This window comes from Paralichthys olivaceus, chromosome 7, assembly GCF_024713975.1.
Source record: "Paralichthys olivaceus isolate ysfri-2021 chromosome 7, ASM2471397v2, whole genome shotgun sequence".
Classification (NCBI taxonomy): domain Eukaryota; kingdom Metazoa; phylum Chordata; class Actinopteri; order Pleuronectiformes; family Paralichthyidae; genus Paralichthys; species Paralichthys olivaceus.
In genome coordinates this window covers 769,923-787,622 of record NC_091099.1, presented here as the reverse complement: position 1 = coordinate 787,622, position 17,700 = coordinate 769,923, and the positions used below count along the sequence as shown (strand labels likewise).

At 46.1% G+C, this 17,700-nt stretch overlaps 2 protein-coding genes, 1 long non-coding RNA gene and 1 pseudogene across 8 annotated transcripts in view; 1 reads left to right on the top strand and 3 right to left on the bottom strand.

Annotated features, from left to right (window-relative positions):
- Window positions 1–678: 678 nt before the first annotated feature.
- Window positions 679–3,426, bottom strand: pdcd2l (programmed cell death 2-like). Of its 2 annotated transcripts, none has more exons than XM_020108631.2 (2): window positions 2,521–3,426; window positions 679–1,583 (listed from the first exon to the last, which is right to left on the bottom strand). In XM_020108631.2, the coding sequence occupies exons 1-2, from the start codon at window positions 3,134–3,136 to the stop codon at window positions 1,000–1,002; spliced, it is 1,200 nt and encodes a 399-aa protein (XP_019964190.2). In that variant the 5' UTR covers window positions 3,137–3,426; the 3' UTR covers window positions 679–999. The 2 variants fall into 2 exon arrangements, with proteins under 2 accessions (XP_019964190.2, XP_069385267.1); XM_069529166.1 differs by having other exon boundaries at window positions 679–1,580.
- Window positions 3,427–4,283: 857 nt separating this feature from the next.
- On the top strand, window positions 4,284–7,428 carry LOC109643494 (protein fem-1 homolog B-like; annotated as a pseudogene).
- On the bottom strand, window positions 7,008–7,913 carry LOC138410917 (uncharacterized). Its single transcript, XR_011243559.1, has 2 exons — window positions 7,774–7,913; window positions 7,008–7,688 (listed from the first exon to the last, which is right to left on the bottom strand). It is a non-coding gene; the product is annotated as an uncharacterized lncRNA (long non-coding RNA).
- A 4,429-nt stretch (window positions 7,914–12,342) lies between these two features.
- The window catches only part of immp2l (inner mitochondrial membrane peptidase subunit 2), a 64,143-nt gene continuing 58,785 nt past the window's right edge, over window positions 12,343–17,700 (bottom strand). For 2 of the 5 annotated variants that reach the window (XM_069529170.1, XM_069529169.1), the window contains exons 4-6: window positions 16,713–16,778; window positions 14,309–14,411; window positions 12,343–13,132 (exon numbers count right to left, since the gene is read on the bottom strand). In XM_069529170.1, the coding sequence (XP_069385271.1) occupies window positions 13,007–13,132; window positions 14,309–14,411; window positions 16,713–16,778 (295 nt within the window). In that variant the 3' untranslated portion in view covers window positions 12,343–13,006. The remainder of the gene's footprint in view (window positions 13,133–14,308; window positions 14,412–16,712; window positions 16,779–17,700) is intronic. The other 3 variants (XM_069529172.1, XM_069529171.1, XM_069529168.1) reach the window with 2 other exon arrangements.

Sequence of the window (17,700 nt, the reverse complement as noted above, 5' to 3'; positions counted from 1 at the left end):
ACTGGATGACATCACTGGATGACATCACTGCTGTTCAACCTGAACTGTTCTGAAGCTTGAAGACGCTGAATCGTAGAAATGTGTCGTGAGGTTGAAGTTAAAGAAACAAATGTGGGTTTTTTTCTTGAATTAGAAATAATCTGAGAATCAGAGTCACAGCTTGTTGTTCGTGTTGTGTTACTGTCAGTTCATGAGGTCAAAGGTCGGAGCGGGTTCAGCTACTTAGCTGCTGCAGGAAAGATCCAAAGAAACCAAGACTGAGCAACAGCACCCCCTGCAGCCTTATGGGGTGATGGACTCTGTTGGGCTCGGTGTCTGAGGAAGTTTTCATGTTGAGAAAAGTTCCACTGAATGGAATCACAACTGAACACTGATATTACCCATGATCCTCTGCTTCCTGAACCACCAAGCTGTTCAGATTCTTCATGTTTTAAAGTTTCTGCTGAACATCGGAGATAAACTCTGGTTGTTAAGAACTGATCTCAGTTCAGCTTCACTCTTCACCTGGAGCTGATGGAGACTCTCAGTCTCTTGTTCTCTCAGGAGATGAACCCACTCAGCAGAGAGAGAGAACAGACTCAGGGAGCGAAGGAGGAAACGTTCTCCACCTTCACTCATCAGACTCACTTTAATCAAGCTGAGGTTTAAGGTAGAAAAGTTACAGAGTGTTGCCTTAAGTAGAATTATCAGAAACTTTACTTTTTATTCAAAGTTACTGGGTCCTTGAGTTCGGAGGGAGGGATCGTACCTCTTTACAATCTTCACCCGAAAATCTCTGGAAAACCCAGAAATAAAAACTATCACCGTCTTCACTCGTCTCCGTCCGAAACCAAATCTGTTCATCTTTATTTAAATATAAATCACATCAGGGTTTTTCTTCTTCTGTCTCCGCCTGAATCATGTCTGTTCCCTGATCTGTGACCACGCCCTCACGATGATGTCACAGTGTCCTGAAGTATGACATCACTGCAGTAAGATATTAAACAGTGAGGCTCAGAATCATTTAAACAGCTGCTGGTCCGGGTCGGCCTGAACGAAGCAGAACTCCTCCACAGCCGATCCCGAGCCGGCCGTCCAGCAGCTGTTCACACACGTGAACACCAGGACCGTCCCGAACTCCAGCTCAGCGCCGCCGACCGTCCTCTGCAGCAGACTGACCAGAGCCGGCATCAGCTGCAGCTCGAAAGTCCTGGACCCTCCGCAGGAGCCGCACACCGACGCCACCTGGGCCACGTCGGGTGGTGGCTCGGAGATGAAGAGCGGCCTCCCGCCGCGGCAGTAACGTAGGATCTGTTGAGGACACGGCGAGATCCTCTTCATGAACCTGGAGAAGACGTCGTCTCCGTGTCTGGCTCTGGACTTCTCATACTTCTCCTCACCGCCCTCCAGCTTCTTCACCGTCACGCCCTCTCTCCTCTCGTACTCCCTCAGCAGCTCCTGAGCGTGCTCCAGCTCGTCTCCCTCGCCCCACAGATCGGACTCCTCCACCACGCTGATGAAGAATGAGCGGAAGACGAGGACGTCGTCGTGTGATTCTCCCAGACTGAGGTCCTGGAGTCTGCAGCTGAGTGACGGAGTTTCTGCTGAGAGGAGATAAATGACCTTCACCTGTGACTTCACTTTCTTTAACACAGAGACAAGTTTCTCCAACACTTCAGAATCTGTTTGAATCTAGAGCAAACGTGAACTCATGGGAACGTGTAAGTTTAAGAAAACAAACATATAAAATAATAGATGATTATCTGTGAAACGTTAAATATGATTCAATTCTATTTGTATAGCACCAAATCCTAATATCCAGGACCTCACGGCTCTTTACAGAGAAGATCTTATTAATATAGAGAAACCAACAGTTCAACAATGAGCAGCACTTTGAGGCTGGAGGAGAAACTCCCAATGACGAGGAAGTAAAAACATGCAGCTCACAAAGATTTTGAAAATAGTGTGATGAGATGTTTTTATTTAATTACATTAAATAAAAACATCTCAGTGTAATAAGTTCAAAAATAAGGAAAATATTGTCAATACTTTAATTTGATGTTTTGTTTATTTCTATCTTTGCTGAGCGACCTTCACTTAACACCTCATAATATTAAACTCGTTCTGTGTATAAAGGGTAAGGAGGCTTAATGAGCTGTATTTATTTTATTCACCTATTGCTTTAATGTTTTCTACTAAATTGAATGTGTGGATCAAAATAAACAGAATGAAATTAAAAGATTAGACGTTTTCAGAAGAGTTCAGGAAAGACTGTTAAACTCTGTGTTTCTGCCTCTTTACATTATTTTTAAATTCTCCACCAAAGCCCGACCGTCTCCTGATGAAACCTTATTTACATTTATTTGGGACCTTCACCAATTTACACATAATCATAGATATCAAAGAATTATCAAAGAATTCGATTCTCTGAGACACAAACATCTTTCCACCTCGTGATCTTCTGCTCAGTAGATTTTGTGTCATCTTGTTCGTAAACTAGTGTGAAAACAGAATAATAACAAACTCACAGATGAACTGTACCTTCAGGAGCTGCTGCCTCCTCCTGGACCTGCCTCTTCATCACATCCTCCTCCTCCTCCTGGACCTGCCTCTTCATCACATCCTCCTCCTCCTCCTGAACCTGCCTCTTCATCACATCCTCCTCCTCCTTCTCCTTCTCCTGCCTCTTCATCACATCCTCCTCCTCCTCCTCCTCCTCCTGAACCTGCCTCTTCATCACATCCTCCTCCTCCTCCAGGCCCCAGTCATCAGCGGTGTCACACCAGTCAGTGGCCGAGAGAGGAGCCTCCTGAGCCGCGGTGGGCAGGCTGGGGGCCAGCTGCTGCACCCGGGTCTCCAGACACTGGGAGCGGAGCACCCTCCAGCCCTGTGCCCCGCCGCTGCACGCGGCCCCCGGGCAGGCGAAGAGGTGGAGGCTCCTGTAGTAGGGGGAGGCCTCCAGGGGGCAGGACACCTGCACCACGTGGCTCTGCGGGGCTCCGCAGCGAGCACAGCGGGGACACGGGCGGCAGATCCCCGGTAACCAGTCCGGCTGCCCCCCCACTTTGTTGGTGAGGCATGAGGACCGATGTCTGTCCGGGTCCAGCTCAGCGTCACACACACCGACCAGAGTCACGTCCTGAGCCGCCGAAGCCATCGAACCAGCATCGAACACGCGACTCTCAGGTCCGACACCAAAACATGACCGGGTCTGATCGTAGAAATGAATAAATCTGGTTTATGAACTTAAATCAAGTTTGAATTCATGAAACTACTTCAAGGTTCTGACTCAACAACTTCCGGTGAATATCTGCTGCAATTAAAGTTTGGAGAACGCGACAGAGAAAAGTTCCTACCGGAAGCTGACGGGATTAACGAAGTGGTGCGATTTCCGGCTTCGTCCCTTTTACATAAAATAAAACATTATAAATAAACATTGTTGAGTTTTATTTACAACATTTATTCAAATGTGTTGGTTAATTATTTTGTATATAAAACACCTTTATTTTGAAAACTAATTCAAGAGGATATAATTTTTTTAAACGTGATTATTTCCGGTTTGAGATACAACAAAATATAAAAAGGCCACTTTAGTTAACTATAATATAAACGAGGTGATTTGTTTTTACTTTTAGAGACTATTAAGTTTTTTGTCTTAAAAAAACTACTTGTAAACTTTGTTATTTTTAATGTCTGCCGTTTTATTCTGAAAACTTGCGGCCGGAAGTGTGTCTCGTTGGACTCTGACGTGTCACTGAATTTATTGAAGCTCCATGAAGCATTGAAGCTCCATGAAGCTCCTTGAAGCATTGAAGCTCCATGAAGCTCCATGAAGCTCCATGAGGAATTGAAGCTCTGGAGTCCTCATGTCTTTATTTTACACACTGGATTCCACAGAGGGAGAAAGAGAAAGTCCTCTAGGGAATAATTACTCAGAGACGTCACCTCACACATTATTGGTTTACTAAAGCACTACAGAAGATTGAACTGTTCTTAGTTTGTCCTGAGGGTGGCGCTAGAGGACGGGTCATCGTGTCATTTGGATGCTCTGTCCTTCCAAGATGGCAGCGTTGGAATAGATAGATAGATAGATAGATAGATTACTTTATTCATCCCCGGAGGGAAATTAAGTCGTCATAGCAGCTCGTGTATCAGAACACAACAAAACACAATACAATAGAACAAAACAAAACATTGATTGACGTTAACAAATTAAAATCCATCAGATAAATGATTGAAACCAGTCTAGTGCTGTTCCTTTGATCCCTTCATGTTGCTCTAGTCTCTGTCACAGAATCTTTTGATCTTTGGTGTCAAAGGCAGCTGCCTTTAAACAGTGTGCTATCACTGCTGAGGAGATTTGCTCGTTTCAACAGTGTTAAAACAGTAAAGAGAACAAGTGAACGAGAGCAGAAGGAGCAAAGATCTGTTTCTGTTCAGAAGAAGTGAAAGTATTCTACATTCAATGGCAACAGGTGAAATGTCACATCAAGAAAATCCACTGGACAGAGAAAAAATTAGCTGTAAGATCTGTCTGTGTCTACTGAAGGATCCTGTGACTACTAACTGTGGACACAACTTTTGTATGAAGTGTATTAACTCTCACTGGGACAATGAGGATAACAAAGAAATCTACAGCTGTCCTGTGTGTGGACAGACCTTCACAGCGAGGCCTCTCCTGGTGGAAAACACCATTTTAGCTGATATAGTGGAGATAAAGAAGGCTGGACTCCAAGTTGCGGCCAATTACGTTTACGAGGCAGCCAACGAGGGTAAAATACTGGACCTGGCCGAGCCGCTGGTCACCCGTTCCGAGGCGGAGATCCGCTTCCTGCTCAGCTACGTGACCCAGGTGTCTGTACACAGATTCACCCCGCTCATCATCGCTGCCCGGAAAGGACACGTCAAAGTGGTCCAGATGCTCCTGGACCACTTTCCTGTGGACACGGAACAGACCGGCACGGTTCGGTTTGATGGGTAAGAGCCAGCACGAATAAGTTCAGATACTTCATTGATTACCAACAATGCTTTTATTTTGAAATAGCAACCAGCCAGTGATTGACATTATTGATGAGAAGAGACCGTGAACGTCCTCCTCGTCTGTCTTCTTTCAGTCGTAACCTTCTGTCTCTCTGTTCTACAGCTACGTCATAGATGGAGCTACAGCTCTGTGGTGTGCGTCCAGAGCGGGACATTTTGAAGTGGTGCGCCTGCTCGTGAGTCACCAGGCTAACGTGAACCACACCACCATCACTAACTGCACCCCGCTGTGGGTTGCCTGCTTTGATGGCCGTCTGGACATCGTGCGGTACCTGGTGGAACACGATGCAGACATCAGCATCACTAACAAGTACAACAACACCTGCCTGATGATCGCCGCCTATAAAGGGTACACGAACATAGTCAAATTCCTGCTGGAGCGAGGGGCAAACCCCAACGCAAAGGAGCACAGCGGCAACACCGCCCTGCACTTTGCTACAAAGCGGGGACATCTGGACATAGTGAAAGAGCTGGTGCGTTGCCAGGCAGCCATGGTGGTGAACGGACACGGCATGACACCGCTGAAGGTCGCTGCAGAAAGCTGCAAAGCTGATGTGGTGGAGCTGCTGCTGGCGCACGCCGACTGTGACCCCGGCAGCCGCATCGAGGCCCTGGAACTGCTGGGCACCTCGTTCGCCAACGACAGGGAGAACTACGACATCCAGAAGACGTACCACTACCTGCACACGGCCATGATGCAACGGTACCATAACCCAGAAAACATTATCGCCAAAGAGCTGTTGCCACCCATCGAGGCCTATGGGGGGCGTAGCGAGTGCCAGACACTGCACGACCTGGAGACCATCAGGGCGGACCGGGACGCCCTGCACATGGAGGGGCTGATGATCCGGGAGCGAATCCTGGGCTCTAACAATATTGACGTGCCACACCCCATCATCTATCGCGGTGCTGTCTATGCTGACAACATGGAGTTTGACCAGTGCATCAAACTGTGGCTTCATGCGCTTCGCCTGCGGCAGAAAGGAAACCACAACACGCACAAGGACCTGCTGCGCTTCGCCCAGGTCTTCTCCCAGATGGTGCACCTGAAGGAGCAGGTTACTGCCTCGGCCGTGGAGCAGGTGTTGAGCTGCAGCGTGTTGGAGATTCAGCGCAGCATGACTCGAGTGGAAGCGGCGGCAGAGTCTGAGCTGCCGCAGACCCTGGACAATTATGAGTCAAATGTTTTTACCTTCCTGTACCTGACCTGCATCTCCACCAAAGCCAGCTGCAGCAACAACGAGCGCGCCCAAATCAACAAGCACATCTACGACCTGATCCAGCTGGACCCGCGGTCACGAGATGGCTCCTCGCTGCTGCACCTGGCCGTCAACTCCACCACACCGGTCAACAACTTCGTCAAGGATGTCTGCAGGTTCCCCAACTTAGAGGTCACTGTGCTGCTGCTGAACTGTGGCGCACAGGTCAACGCCATTGACCATGAGGGCAACACCCCGCTGCATGTCATTTCCAGCACAACCGGCCAATCAGCGACATATTTACTATTGTATCGATTAGAAACATCCTGCTGAATGTGAGCATCCAATGGCTATACGCAACAATCACGATGCCACTGGACATAAGCACCACGGATCCTTTTTTTTGGATGCTGGGTTCCTTGTGGTTCCCATAGTCTCCAAAAGTAGATTGGGAGCCAGAGCTTTCAATTGTCAAGCTCCTCTTCTGTGGAACAAACTACCATTTTGGGTTCAGGAGGCAGACACGGTCAACACTTTTAAGAGTAGACTTAAGACTTTCCTTTTTGATAGAGCTTATAGTTAGGGCTGGCTCAGGTCATCCCTTAGTTATGCTGCTATAGGATTGTTAGTGTGGCGGCGCGAGCATAGGATGCTTCAGAACAGCATCAAATGAGTTCAATTGCTACCAGACAACGCCACCCTGGGAATTTCACCCAGGGACTTATTTAAATGGGTCAATTCAAGAGAAAGGCACTCAGGTCCATTTGACAGGGAAGGCAGAGACGGTGGTTCAGAGGTACAAAAGTATGTTTCTTTATTACTTACAATTTAGTAGTTTAAAATCTTAACAGTAAAACTCCCTCCCTGAGGAGTTAACAGGGGTCCAACCAGGGCTGAGGCCTACTGTGTCGGGGGGTCCAAAGTAAAAGGATTCCAGGGACACCTCACGTGACGCAAATAAGAGAAAAGTGAAACACGGCAAACTAACAGGCATAGCACGATATAAAAGGGGAACACCACCACCGGGACACCCACCCACCACAGTAGGCGTCAGCACCTGGACGGACAAATCAGAGAGAGACAGGTCAGGGATGATACAAATATAAATCAAGTTGCACTTAATCACAAAAGAAAATAAATCAATTAATCAATTAAATTTGTCCATTCAAAACCCACAATAACCAAAATAAACACAAGTCTAAGAAAATAATCCCCTTTAAGAGCTGTCACAACACTAATTACTACAAAAGAAAATAACTACGACCAAAAAGGACAACTAAAACAAACAAATGCACATGAACGTGCACTCTCTCTCTCACACACACCCACACATTAAAATGTGGCTAAGACAAGTGGGCCACACAGCGCTGCACTCAGTCTCAGCCAGGCGACGATGCGCTTAGCATGCAGCACCAATGGTCCCGGCAAAGCAGTTTACTCAGCCGGCGCTGCGCCGTTACTTCTTTTATCCTACAACAATAGTAATAGTAAACAAACAAATGTGAGCAACTTGTTAGTGGCTGGAGGAGGAAGCTAGCGTTGCCACGTTACCTACCGGTCAGGCCGTCCCCGACCACACGAAGCAGCGCACCTCCCAGCAATGAGCAGCGAACCGGCAAACAGGGGGCAGCAACGTCCTAGGACATGGTGAGCAGCGTGCAGCCAGCAGCAATGTACAAACAAACCTCTGCCACCACACAGGAGCGGAGGCGACGGATGCAGGGAAGTGACGTCACCCACCCAGCCTTCAGCAAGCAAGAGGGAGACAGGTGCTCTCTACCTGCCTTTATACATTCTACCCCCCCCGGGCGATTGGCTGGGACTGTAATCGCTGCAAGGACATTCAGGTATATCCATCAACGTGAGTCTTTATTCCTTACAGCAAAGACATCATGACAGGCTTCCAAATAGATGATCCAAGCTGCTCACATAATGGACAACTGGTGCTTAAGAAAAAAACTGTGTCACTGATTAACATAATTGGAATATACCATTAACAGGTGTTCATTTAGTCCCAGACCCCTGCTAACGCAGTTGACACAATATTATACATTTATGCAAACAGTATATTTACAGTGGATACCCTCTAATGCACTTTAGTCACCCCAAAACTATATCCCCACCTTCAAATACAATAAATACAAATTTACGGCAACTATAGAGCACCCCCATGCCTATCCTTCCACTTGGTCCCTCCCGGAACGTTTATTTGGGGTGCGTTTCCCGGGGGACTGTTTTGGATGGGACACCCTGGAGCGGACAGAGGGAAAGGACGGAGAGTTTTTATTCGCACTTCAACAAATAACTACTTCACACCGACGCCTTAACAACATATATAGCAAACAGATTTATCTAGATGCACACACATTTAACTTTAGCTCATCCATAATGACCATGTTATTTACTGACGTTGTCGGCTTCTTAATATACGAGAAGTCTCTTTCAGACGGAGCCGACTACCACTGCAGGAACTAGTGACCAAGTTCCCTTTGTTACACACTCAGTCTTTACATTTACATTTAGGGCATTTAACAGACGCTTTTGTCAAAAGCGACTTACAATAAGTACATTTGTCACAAGAGAGAAACCACAACATATCACCATCGATGGGGTAAAACAAAATATAGAAACAATTGTCAAGCCCTTGTCTGAGGATCGTAACTGCTATTTGTGAAAGATTCTTTAAGTGCATAAGTGCTATGATTGAAGTGCTAATCATACGAACATACAAGTGCATACATTTTTTTGGGGGGGGGGACATTGGTCGGGAGTTCGTTCCACCACTGAGGTGCCAAAACAGAGAAGAGTCTCAGCGCTGGGGGTACCAGTCGGCCAGCTGATATAGATAAGCGAAGTGCTCTCACTGGGGCATGTGGTCTGACCAGTGTTTGGAGGTAGACGGATGCAGTTCCATTGATGGCCTTGAAGGCATCGTCTTGAATCGGATGCGGGCCCCAGCAGGAAGCCAGTGGAGGTCACGGAGGAGGGGGGGTCACATGGGAAAACTTGAGAAGATTGTAAACGAGGCGCGCTGCAGCGTTCTGGATAAGCTGCAACGGTTTAGTCGGTAGACATTAGAGAAAACTGGTCTGTAGATGGTAGTGAGGAAAGAACAGTAGAGGAGAGAGGAGAGGGAGAGAGGGATTTCAGATTGCAGTGGGTGGTGACTGTGTGAGGTCTGGGGGCGAGGGAGGTGGTGAATTTTAAGGGGAGAGAGAAAGTGACAGCATGGTGGTCAGGCACAGTGAGTGGGGTAACAGAGAGTGCCAAGGTACTACAGGACCTTGTGAAGACAAGATCGAGTTGGTGAGAGAGGGGGAGAGGGTGAGGTCAAATGTGGAGAAGTCAATGAATTCAGAGGAGCACAGCTTCTCTGGGGGGATGTTGAAATCACCCAGGACAACGAGCGGTGTGCCATCGTCAGGGGAGCAGCTCAGGAGGGCATCCATCTCATCAAAGAAGTCACGGATTGGCGGGAGGGCGATATCACCACGATGTATCCCTGGATGTGGGGAAAGCGTTTGACAGGGTGGATGGAAATACCTTTTTTACATTCTAAATAAATTTGGCTTTGACTCCAATTTCATGACTTGGGTGAGACTTATGTACTCCCCCCTCAAGCTTCTGTTAGGACTAACAACACTCAATCAGGTTATCTTCCTCTGCAGTGGTCAACACGCCGAGGCTGCCCTGTAAGTCCCTCGTTGTTCTCTCTCACTATAGAACCCCTTGCAATCGCCCTTCGCTCTAACCCCCTCTTTAAAGGTATAGTCAGATATGGACAGGAACACAAACTGTCTTTATATGCAGATGATTTATTGCTATATATATCCGACCTCTCTGTTTCCGTTCCGGCTGCTCTTGCCACTATCACATCCTTCGGTCACCTATCAGGATACAAACTGAATCTCGACAAAAGTGAACTGATGCCGCTCAATGTGGCTGCAGAAAATTCCTCTTATTTGAAATGTGTCATGGTAGTTCCGTCTATCTCGGTGTGCATGTTACAGACCCATTTGAAAAGCTCTTCAAGGCTAACTTTAAACTTTACCTCTCTATCAACCCGTTCTAAGGACCATTGTGAATGCTGGTCTTTGCTGCATCTCTCCTTAGTCGTGAGAATTAACTAAATAAGTACATTTTTATCTTTCTTCCCAAACATAGACACCCTACTCTGATCTTTATAAGGAATAAAAAGACTCCTAGGACCCAAAAGCAACTTTTGCAGAGGCCCAAATCAGGTGGAGGATTAGCGCTACCAAATTTCAGGTTCTATTATTGGGCCTCTAATCTTAGGATCATTCAGTACTGGTTGCAGGGCAGAGTGATATCCCCTCCCCCAACTTGGCTAGAAATGGAGGCCGCTTCTTTACCAGCAACATTGTCTTCTCTTGCTCACTCCTCCACCACAGGCCCTTACTCCTCTTTCACCAAAAATACCTGTTAAAACAACATTGAAGATCTGGAACCAATTCAGACGCTACCTTGGGTTCAGACAGCCCGTCTCTCCGCTCCAGTAGCCTCAAACCCAGCTTTTCCCTATCTATGGCTGACAGTGCTTTCTCAACATGGTCTAATCTCAGTATTAAAATATTTAAAGATCTCTATATTTACTATATATTTAATGCGTTTGAGCAATTATCAGTTAAATTTGGTGTTCCCACACATCCCTTTTTCAGGTTCTTACAGATCCAGAGTTACGTCCGCAGCGTAGAACCCCAATTCCCCAGCCTCCCGACTGAAACGCAGTTTGACACAGTTCTTACCCTGCTCCCTACTCTGAAAGGTACCATGTCGATAATCTATGCTCAACGTTGGTCAAACAAATTTAAATCCTAATTGGAGGAGGAACTAGGTGAGGCACTCCCTGGTGAATCATGGGAAGGGGCTCTTAAAAGGGTACACACATCTTCCATTTGTTCTCGGCATGGTCTCATTCCGTGTCAACTCGTTCATAGGGCTGAACCAAGGCAAGGTTCTCCAAAATCTCTGCAGATGTGAACCCAAACTGTGTGAGATGGAACCAGTGCTGCAATACCCAGAGTCCTGTGACCCAAACATCTGCCAGGCTGGTATGGAAGTCAGCACAGGATGGAAGTGGAGAGCAGCAGAGACTATGGATGTCGCAGAGGCCCGGTTAAGGCACAGCGGAAGGACAGGAGGTCGCTGGTTCAGGATGAGGTGAGAGTATAAATTGAGCGCAAAGTCTCATAGGTCAAACTTTGGAAAGCCGAGCCCCATCGAATAAAATTCTTAATCCAGGCTGTCTATGATTTTCTACCAAGCCCATCCAACTTGTTCTGCTGGGGGAAGGTAGAGTCACCAGCCTGCCTGAAGAGAGGGACCCTGGAGCACATCCTCAGCTGCTGTTCAAAAGCCCTGGGGAGGAGAGGCGCTACTGCTGGCGCCATGACCAAGTCCTGAAGGCCATAGCGGACACCACCTGCAGTGGGATTAGCCACTGCAAAAGCCTCCGCCCAGTGAAGAAGACCATCGCTTTCGTCAGGGCTGGGGAGAAGCCAACATCAGCTGCTAGGACCACCTCCACGGGCCCGCTAGCAACGGCACAAGACTGGGAGCTGAACGTTGACCTGGGGAAGCCACTGAAGTTCCCAGACATGCTCCTAGAACTCACCGTTCCCTGGGAGGACCATATTGAGGAGGCCAACCACAGGAAGAGGGCAGTATGCTTGCAAAACTCCCTGTTTCCCAGTTAACCCTTCTTGGGACGATGGTGAGACACAGTCGTGGTTGCATTGTTATTTGATTTTGTCCTGTTTTGCCAAACCTGTCTAATTTGGTGACTGGATATTATATATATATATATGTTATATAGTGACTGTTTGTGGAGGTAAAATATGTTTATTCACTTCATGGTGGAGATTCACATGAAAACAAAAAGATTTGCTCCAGTTTAGTTCACGTTCTCGATCAGTTTTTACAATATTTAAACGTGATGTGAGCTGGTACACTTAACACCATTTCCCACAAGCCCTTGGGGTAGAGGTAACTGCTGCCTGACTGAGGCTACTTGAGTTGAGACAGAGATGATGTTTAATAAATGAGAAATTAGATTTAAAGATAAGGAACTTGCAGTTTAAGTACATTCATGAAACACCTTGAATTCTATCAAATGAAGCAGGACTGAACTTTTTTAAAATCATCAGAGTGTAAAACTTCTATCAAGGACTCATTTATTTTGAATATGAACAACGAACAGCAGGAATATTTTCACTTTGAAAAAACTCAAATCTTCACTGAGACTCATGTGGCACAGACACTGAAACAATTCACCTGCTAATTGATTTGATTCCTTAATTAATCAATTCACATTTTGTTTGATCAAATGTGAAATGTCTTGTTTTATTCATCCATGAACCAAATAAAAAGGAAAACTCAGGTTTCAGTGACATAAAACAGAGATTATGCAAATTCATCCATTAACTCATCAAAACAGCAGATTTTTCAGATAATTCCTGTGAATCGATTAATCAAATAATCTTCTCCTGCTCTGGATCCGACTTCAGCTCTCAATGTAGATGTGACTTAAAAAACTGGATCTGTAAATGTCACAGGTTAAAGTCGCCGTGTTCTGATCGATGAGAAATCAACGTTCGGCTCAATGATCCAGAGAGAATCTGTTTCCTCCTGAATTTAACATTATTCAGAAACAAAAACACAACGTGTGTAGGGGAACGAATTCTGATGCAGCTCTCGTCTTATTCAACGCTTCAGCAAACAGATGCATCATAACAGATGAATGAGTGTAAAAATGTGTGTGTGTGTCTTCATCCCTCTTCTTCCTCAGTGTCCAGCAGTCCTCTGTTTGGGGGGAGGGACGGTTTGATTTCCTGCCAGCGTTGTGGCGGCCAGATGATGTGAGACGCTCGGCCGTGAAGCAGCCCGACTGACACCTAGAACAAAATAAAGAACATAAAAACACATGCCGTGACCAGTTTGTGTTGATACAGATTTGAGTCCAGATATTTATCATGTTCTACTGAGAGAAAAGGAAAGTAGCCTTGGTTTGACTTTTTGATTTGAAGTGATTTACCCCCCCCACACACTTCTAGAGGTTTCTCTCTGTTAATGAGGAGTTTCTCCTCCACAGTCTCAAAGTGCTGCTCATTGTTCAACTGTTGGTTCCTCTAGATGAAGAAGATCTGAAGCTCTTCACCTTCTCTGTGAAGAGTCTGGAGATCATGGATATCAGGATTTGGTGCTATACAAATCAAATTGAATTGAATTAAGTGAAGAACTTTCTCCTCACGTTTGACCAAAGTATTTTTCTGGACCTAAACTCTGGAGACAAAGTCCTGATTCCAGTTCTGTTCATGCATCTCAAAAACCTATAAAGTTCTGGGACAGACGGACATTAAGTGAACGGCTCCCACCAGCCGCCCCAGCAGATCTCGTGTCAGCTGGAAATGACGCCATCGGGACAGATGTGTCAGCTGCTACTGACCGGTCCGAGTAACATCGTTAAAATTACAGTTATGATGATATTGATTCATTACAGAGAGAGAACAGGAAGATAATGTCAAACTGAATAATGAGGTGCGATAACCTGAATCCAGAGATGAACTGTTAATGAACAAAAGAATAAAATCATCTCTTGTAACTGAGATATTTGAAGTTTGTTTGTGCTGATACATGCAACTTTCAGGAATTAGCCACAACCATAAACTCTGACAACAGCTCTCACACTCCATCTAGTGACTCTTCATCTTTCCCCAAACTAACTTCTGGCAGTGTTACACTCATAGACCGTTATTAAAAAAGAACGCAGTCGTCTCTTCTGTTGGTCTGGACTGTGGCCCGAGGTCCAGAAACCGTTTACTCCGGATATTTTACTTCAGACTAAACTCAAAAGTCTGAGCCAAAGGTGTGAACAAGTCCTGAAATGCTTCTTCACATTAATTGGTTTTGTCTACTTTTCCCCTGTTGGTCACAGAAATGACTGTTTATCATCAATCACTTTAAATGAGTTGTTATTTACAGACTCTGTGACGCAGCCTGACGGGGAGACAGTGACCAGACCGTCTCTTATATTAAACGTCAGTGATGTTTTGATCACCGGCAGGTCGTACCGGTCCGAAGCTGTTGCTGTCCAGACTGTGGCCGTGATGATCCCCCTCGATCCAGAAGTGACCATCGGGAACGCGGACGTATCGGTTCTTGTAGCTCAGAGTCCTGAAGAGACACAAGAATGAAAATAGAGATTTTGTTTTTCTATTAATTTCCTCTAAAGATGTTAAAACAGCCGAAACAAAAGGAAACGATGTCTGAAATTCTTCCAGTGTCATCGAATCACAAAACCAAGAATTTTGTCCGAGCTCGCCGGAGATTAGAAATTCGAGCAGAACGGATTTCACCGAAATCAATAATCAGCTGAAAGACAATTTAGTCTTGAGTTTTGTAAAAGACAAATAACTACACAGGCGATAGTGAGACATCCACTGATATAATAAATCAGTTGGAATTGGGTGATTCTGCCCAACGAGTACTTTTTACTTTACGAACGTACATAAGGAATATTTGTATGTCATGAATATACTCTTATTTTGAATTTGTTTCCATGTTGTGGTCTTGCTGCTTTTTTCTTTAAAGCATTAGAGAATTACCACACAATTAATATCCATGTTAATATAGCATGTATGTAAATGTGTGTATCCATATCTTATAATGTGTATTAGCAGTGTCTGCAAGAGAAAGAGAAAAACCCGATGGGAAGAATAATCGTTTCATTACATCGACAAGAAAAACAAAGGATGAAAATCAGGAGGTATTTTACAGTTACGGTCCTTCAAACAAAAACAAGTCGCCTCTGTTTCATTATCGTTAATCATCAAGATCATCATCAAGATCCTGGGACACGCTGAGACCGAGTGGAGGTGTTGTTCCTCTCGTCCTGCTTCAATCAGCTCGTCATGTGGATGAGGAGGAGGCCGAGCGCTCTTCATCTTCCTCTGGACAGTGATGGGCGTATCCCGGCTCTGAATTATAACTCTGGTGACTTTTTAAATGGAGATTTGTGTGTGATTCGTCGCGCGATGTTCAGAGAGGCTCCAATGAACAGATACATAAATATTGATTTGGCCACAGCAGCTGAATTTACTGACGCACAAATCTCTTCAGAAGCAGCAGAGACTGACTTCACTGTTCATCTGACAGGTTCAGTTTGTGGAGAACAGAACGCCCTCATATAATCTCTCTGGGATTAAACCTGATATGAAGTCAGACAAAATGTCCCCACAATGATGGTGTTGAACCAAAACTGTCCCTCATGACTGTTAAATCCTTACAATGAATATTTCTTTATGTAATTTTTCAGACAAATGAAGAAGCTCTGAGAAAACAGAAGATGGTACCTGCTTAATATTTAACGACATAATTCATCTTTGACTCATAAAGATGAACTGGATCTCAGGTTCCAGGACAAACTGACAACTTGAGCTCTGAGATGTTGACATCGTGTACGCAGCACAAACACGATGCATCAGAACAAATCCTTCAACCTCCTGTGGACTGAGGTCAGTGTCTCTGACAGACGCCACGCAGTGAACCAGCAGACCTGTGTCCACGGTCGGACCCTGCAGCAGCTACAGAGGCTGACAGGACGTGGACGGTCATTGGAGCAACAGAGGCATGGCCACAGTATCATGACACGCCATCAACATATCATACACCCCATCTGATGTCATACACCCCATCAACATATCATACACCCCATCAACATGTCACACCCCATCAACATATCATACACCCCATCTGATGTCATACACCCCATCAACATATCATACACCCCATCAACATGTCACACCCCAGCAGCCGTTTGTGTCAGATGCTGCTGCCACAAATTACAGGTCAGTGACTGGGGGGGGGGGCTGAATAATGAACAGGCCTGTGACGGCGCTTTAAACGGGCCTGGTCGACATGAATCACAGCTCCGGGTTGAATCCGCCCACGCCGGCCACGTGAGCGCCAGCCGCAGAGAGACAACGGGTTCATGACTCATCCCTGAAACACGTAAATCTCCTTTATCTCTCTTTTATCACTGCGGCCTGATGGTTACGTTTCAAAATCAGAGTCAGAAGCTCCGTCCTCCTGCTGCGTCTCATTATCTGAACCGAGGAACTCATTTCCTCACGAGAACGCAGCGTAACAGCTCCTCACACTCACTCTCTCACTCTCTCACTCTCTCACTCACTCACTCACTCACTCACTCACTCACTCACTCACTCTCTCACTGTTTGTGAAGCAGCTGCAGTGATTTACTTTTGCCACCAGGTGGTGCCAGTTAACGTGATTAGAGCTCGGCGTGATGGAGTGAAGCTCTTGAGCGCAGGTGAGACTGAGAGGTTCAGTCTCACATCGACCTCAGGAAACATGAGGTCTGAAGACCGGGCTGTGGTATTAAACATATTATTAGTTCCTCTATCGGTGTCAGACGGGCTCAGCCACGTTTGTCACTGCAGGATGTCGCTCTCCTACCTGATGAAGTCTCCCTCCAGGCCAATGACCCTCTTGATGATCTTCTGCTGGGGGTTCTTCGGGGACCTGAGCGATCGATATACACATATTTATTAGGAAACAAGCAGCAAACACAAACAAGCCAGTAAGAATCATACAAGCGTGAAGGAGTGTTGCAGTGTGTGTTACATCCTCCTGTTCTCACGCCTGATGTTTTACTCTGCGTCTACAAACCAGCCACGAGGCAGCGGTCCGATTTTTCTGTCTGGTGTGTGATGAAGCTCTGACAGGAATCGATCGCTGCTTCTTTCATCTGTGATTCAGCTCTTTACTCAACTGCAACACCAAGAACTATCCGGACTAATTAAGAAGCCTCCGCCTGAAATGTGAAGCACAAGCTCTACACACAGCAGCTACATTTCCCTTTAGCAGTGGAGGCACTGAAAGATTAAAAACCTGAGTACTTCTCCTAAACTCTCCTGATTAAACATTCTCTTTGGATCAAACCCAAACTGAGCTTCGGACAAACAGACACCGAGTCGTTCTTTGCTCCTGAACAAAGTGCGTTGTGAACATTGAAGGTGAGACCATCCACTGAACAGCGTTTCTTCCCGTTGCTCACGTGTTGCACTGCGAGTACGGAGCCATTCAGAACTCATCTGCAGTCTGAGGACGTGTGAGCCTCGTGGGATCAAACCCACGCTCTCTTTCTCTCATGATGTGAACAGAGGACGTGTCTGGTGATGTGATGCCGTGTTTTCCTGCAGAGGCTGAGTTTATTTATTTCTGTGACTCTGGTGATGAAGGTCAGAGACGCTGCTGCCGCACACTCACGATGGTGATTTTAACAATCGCACAAAAGCACAACAGCGCCTCCATCTGCCGAGGAGGCCGAGGACCTTTAGTGTCAGCATTTAAGTGTAGTTTACCGCTCGCTCACCGAATCGTCCTCACACCCTGATAACGGCCTCAACACAACCAATCAGGAACAAGATGTTCACATCAAACT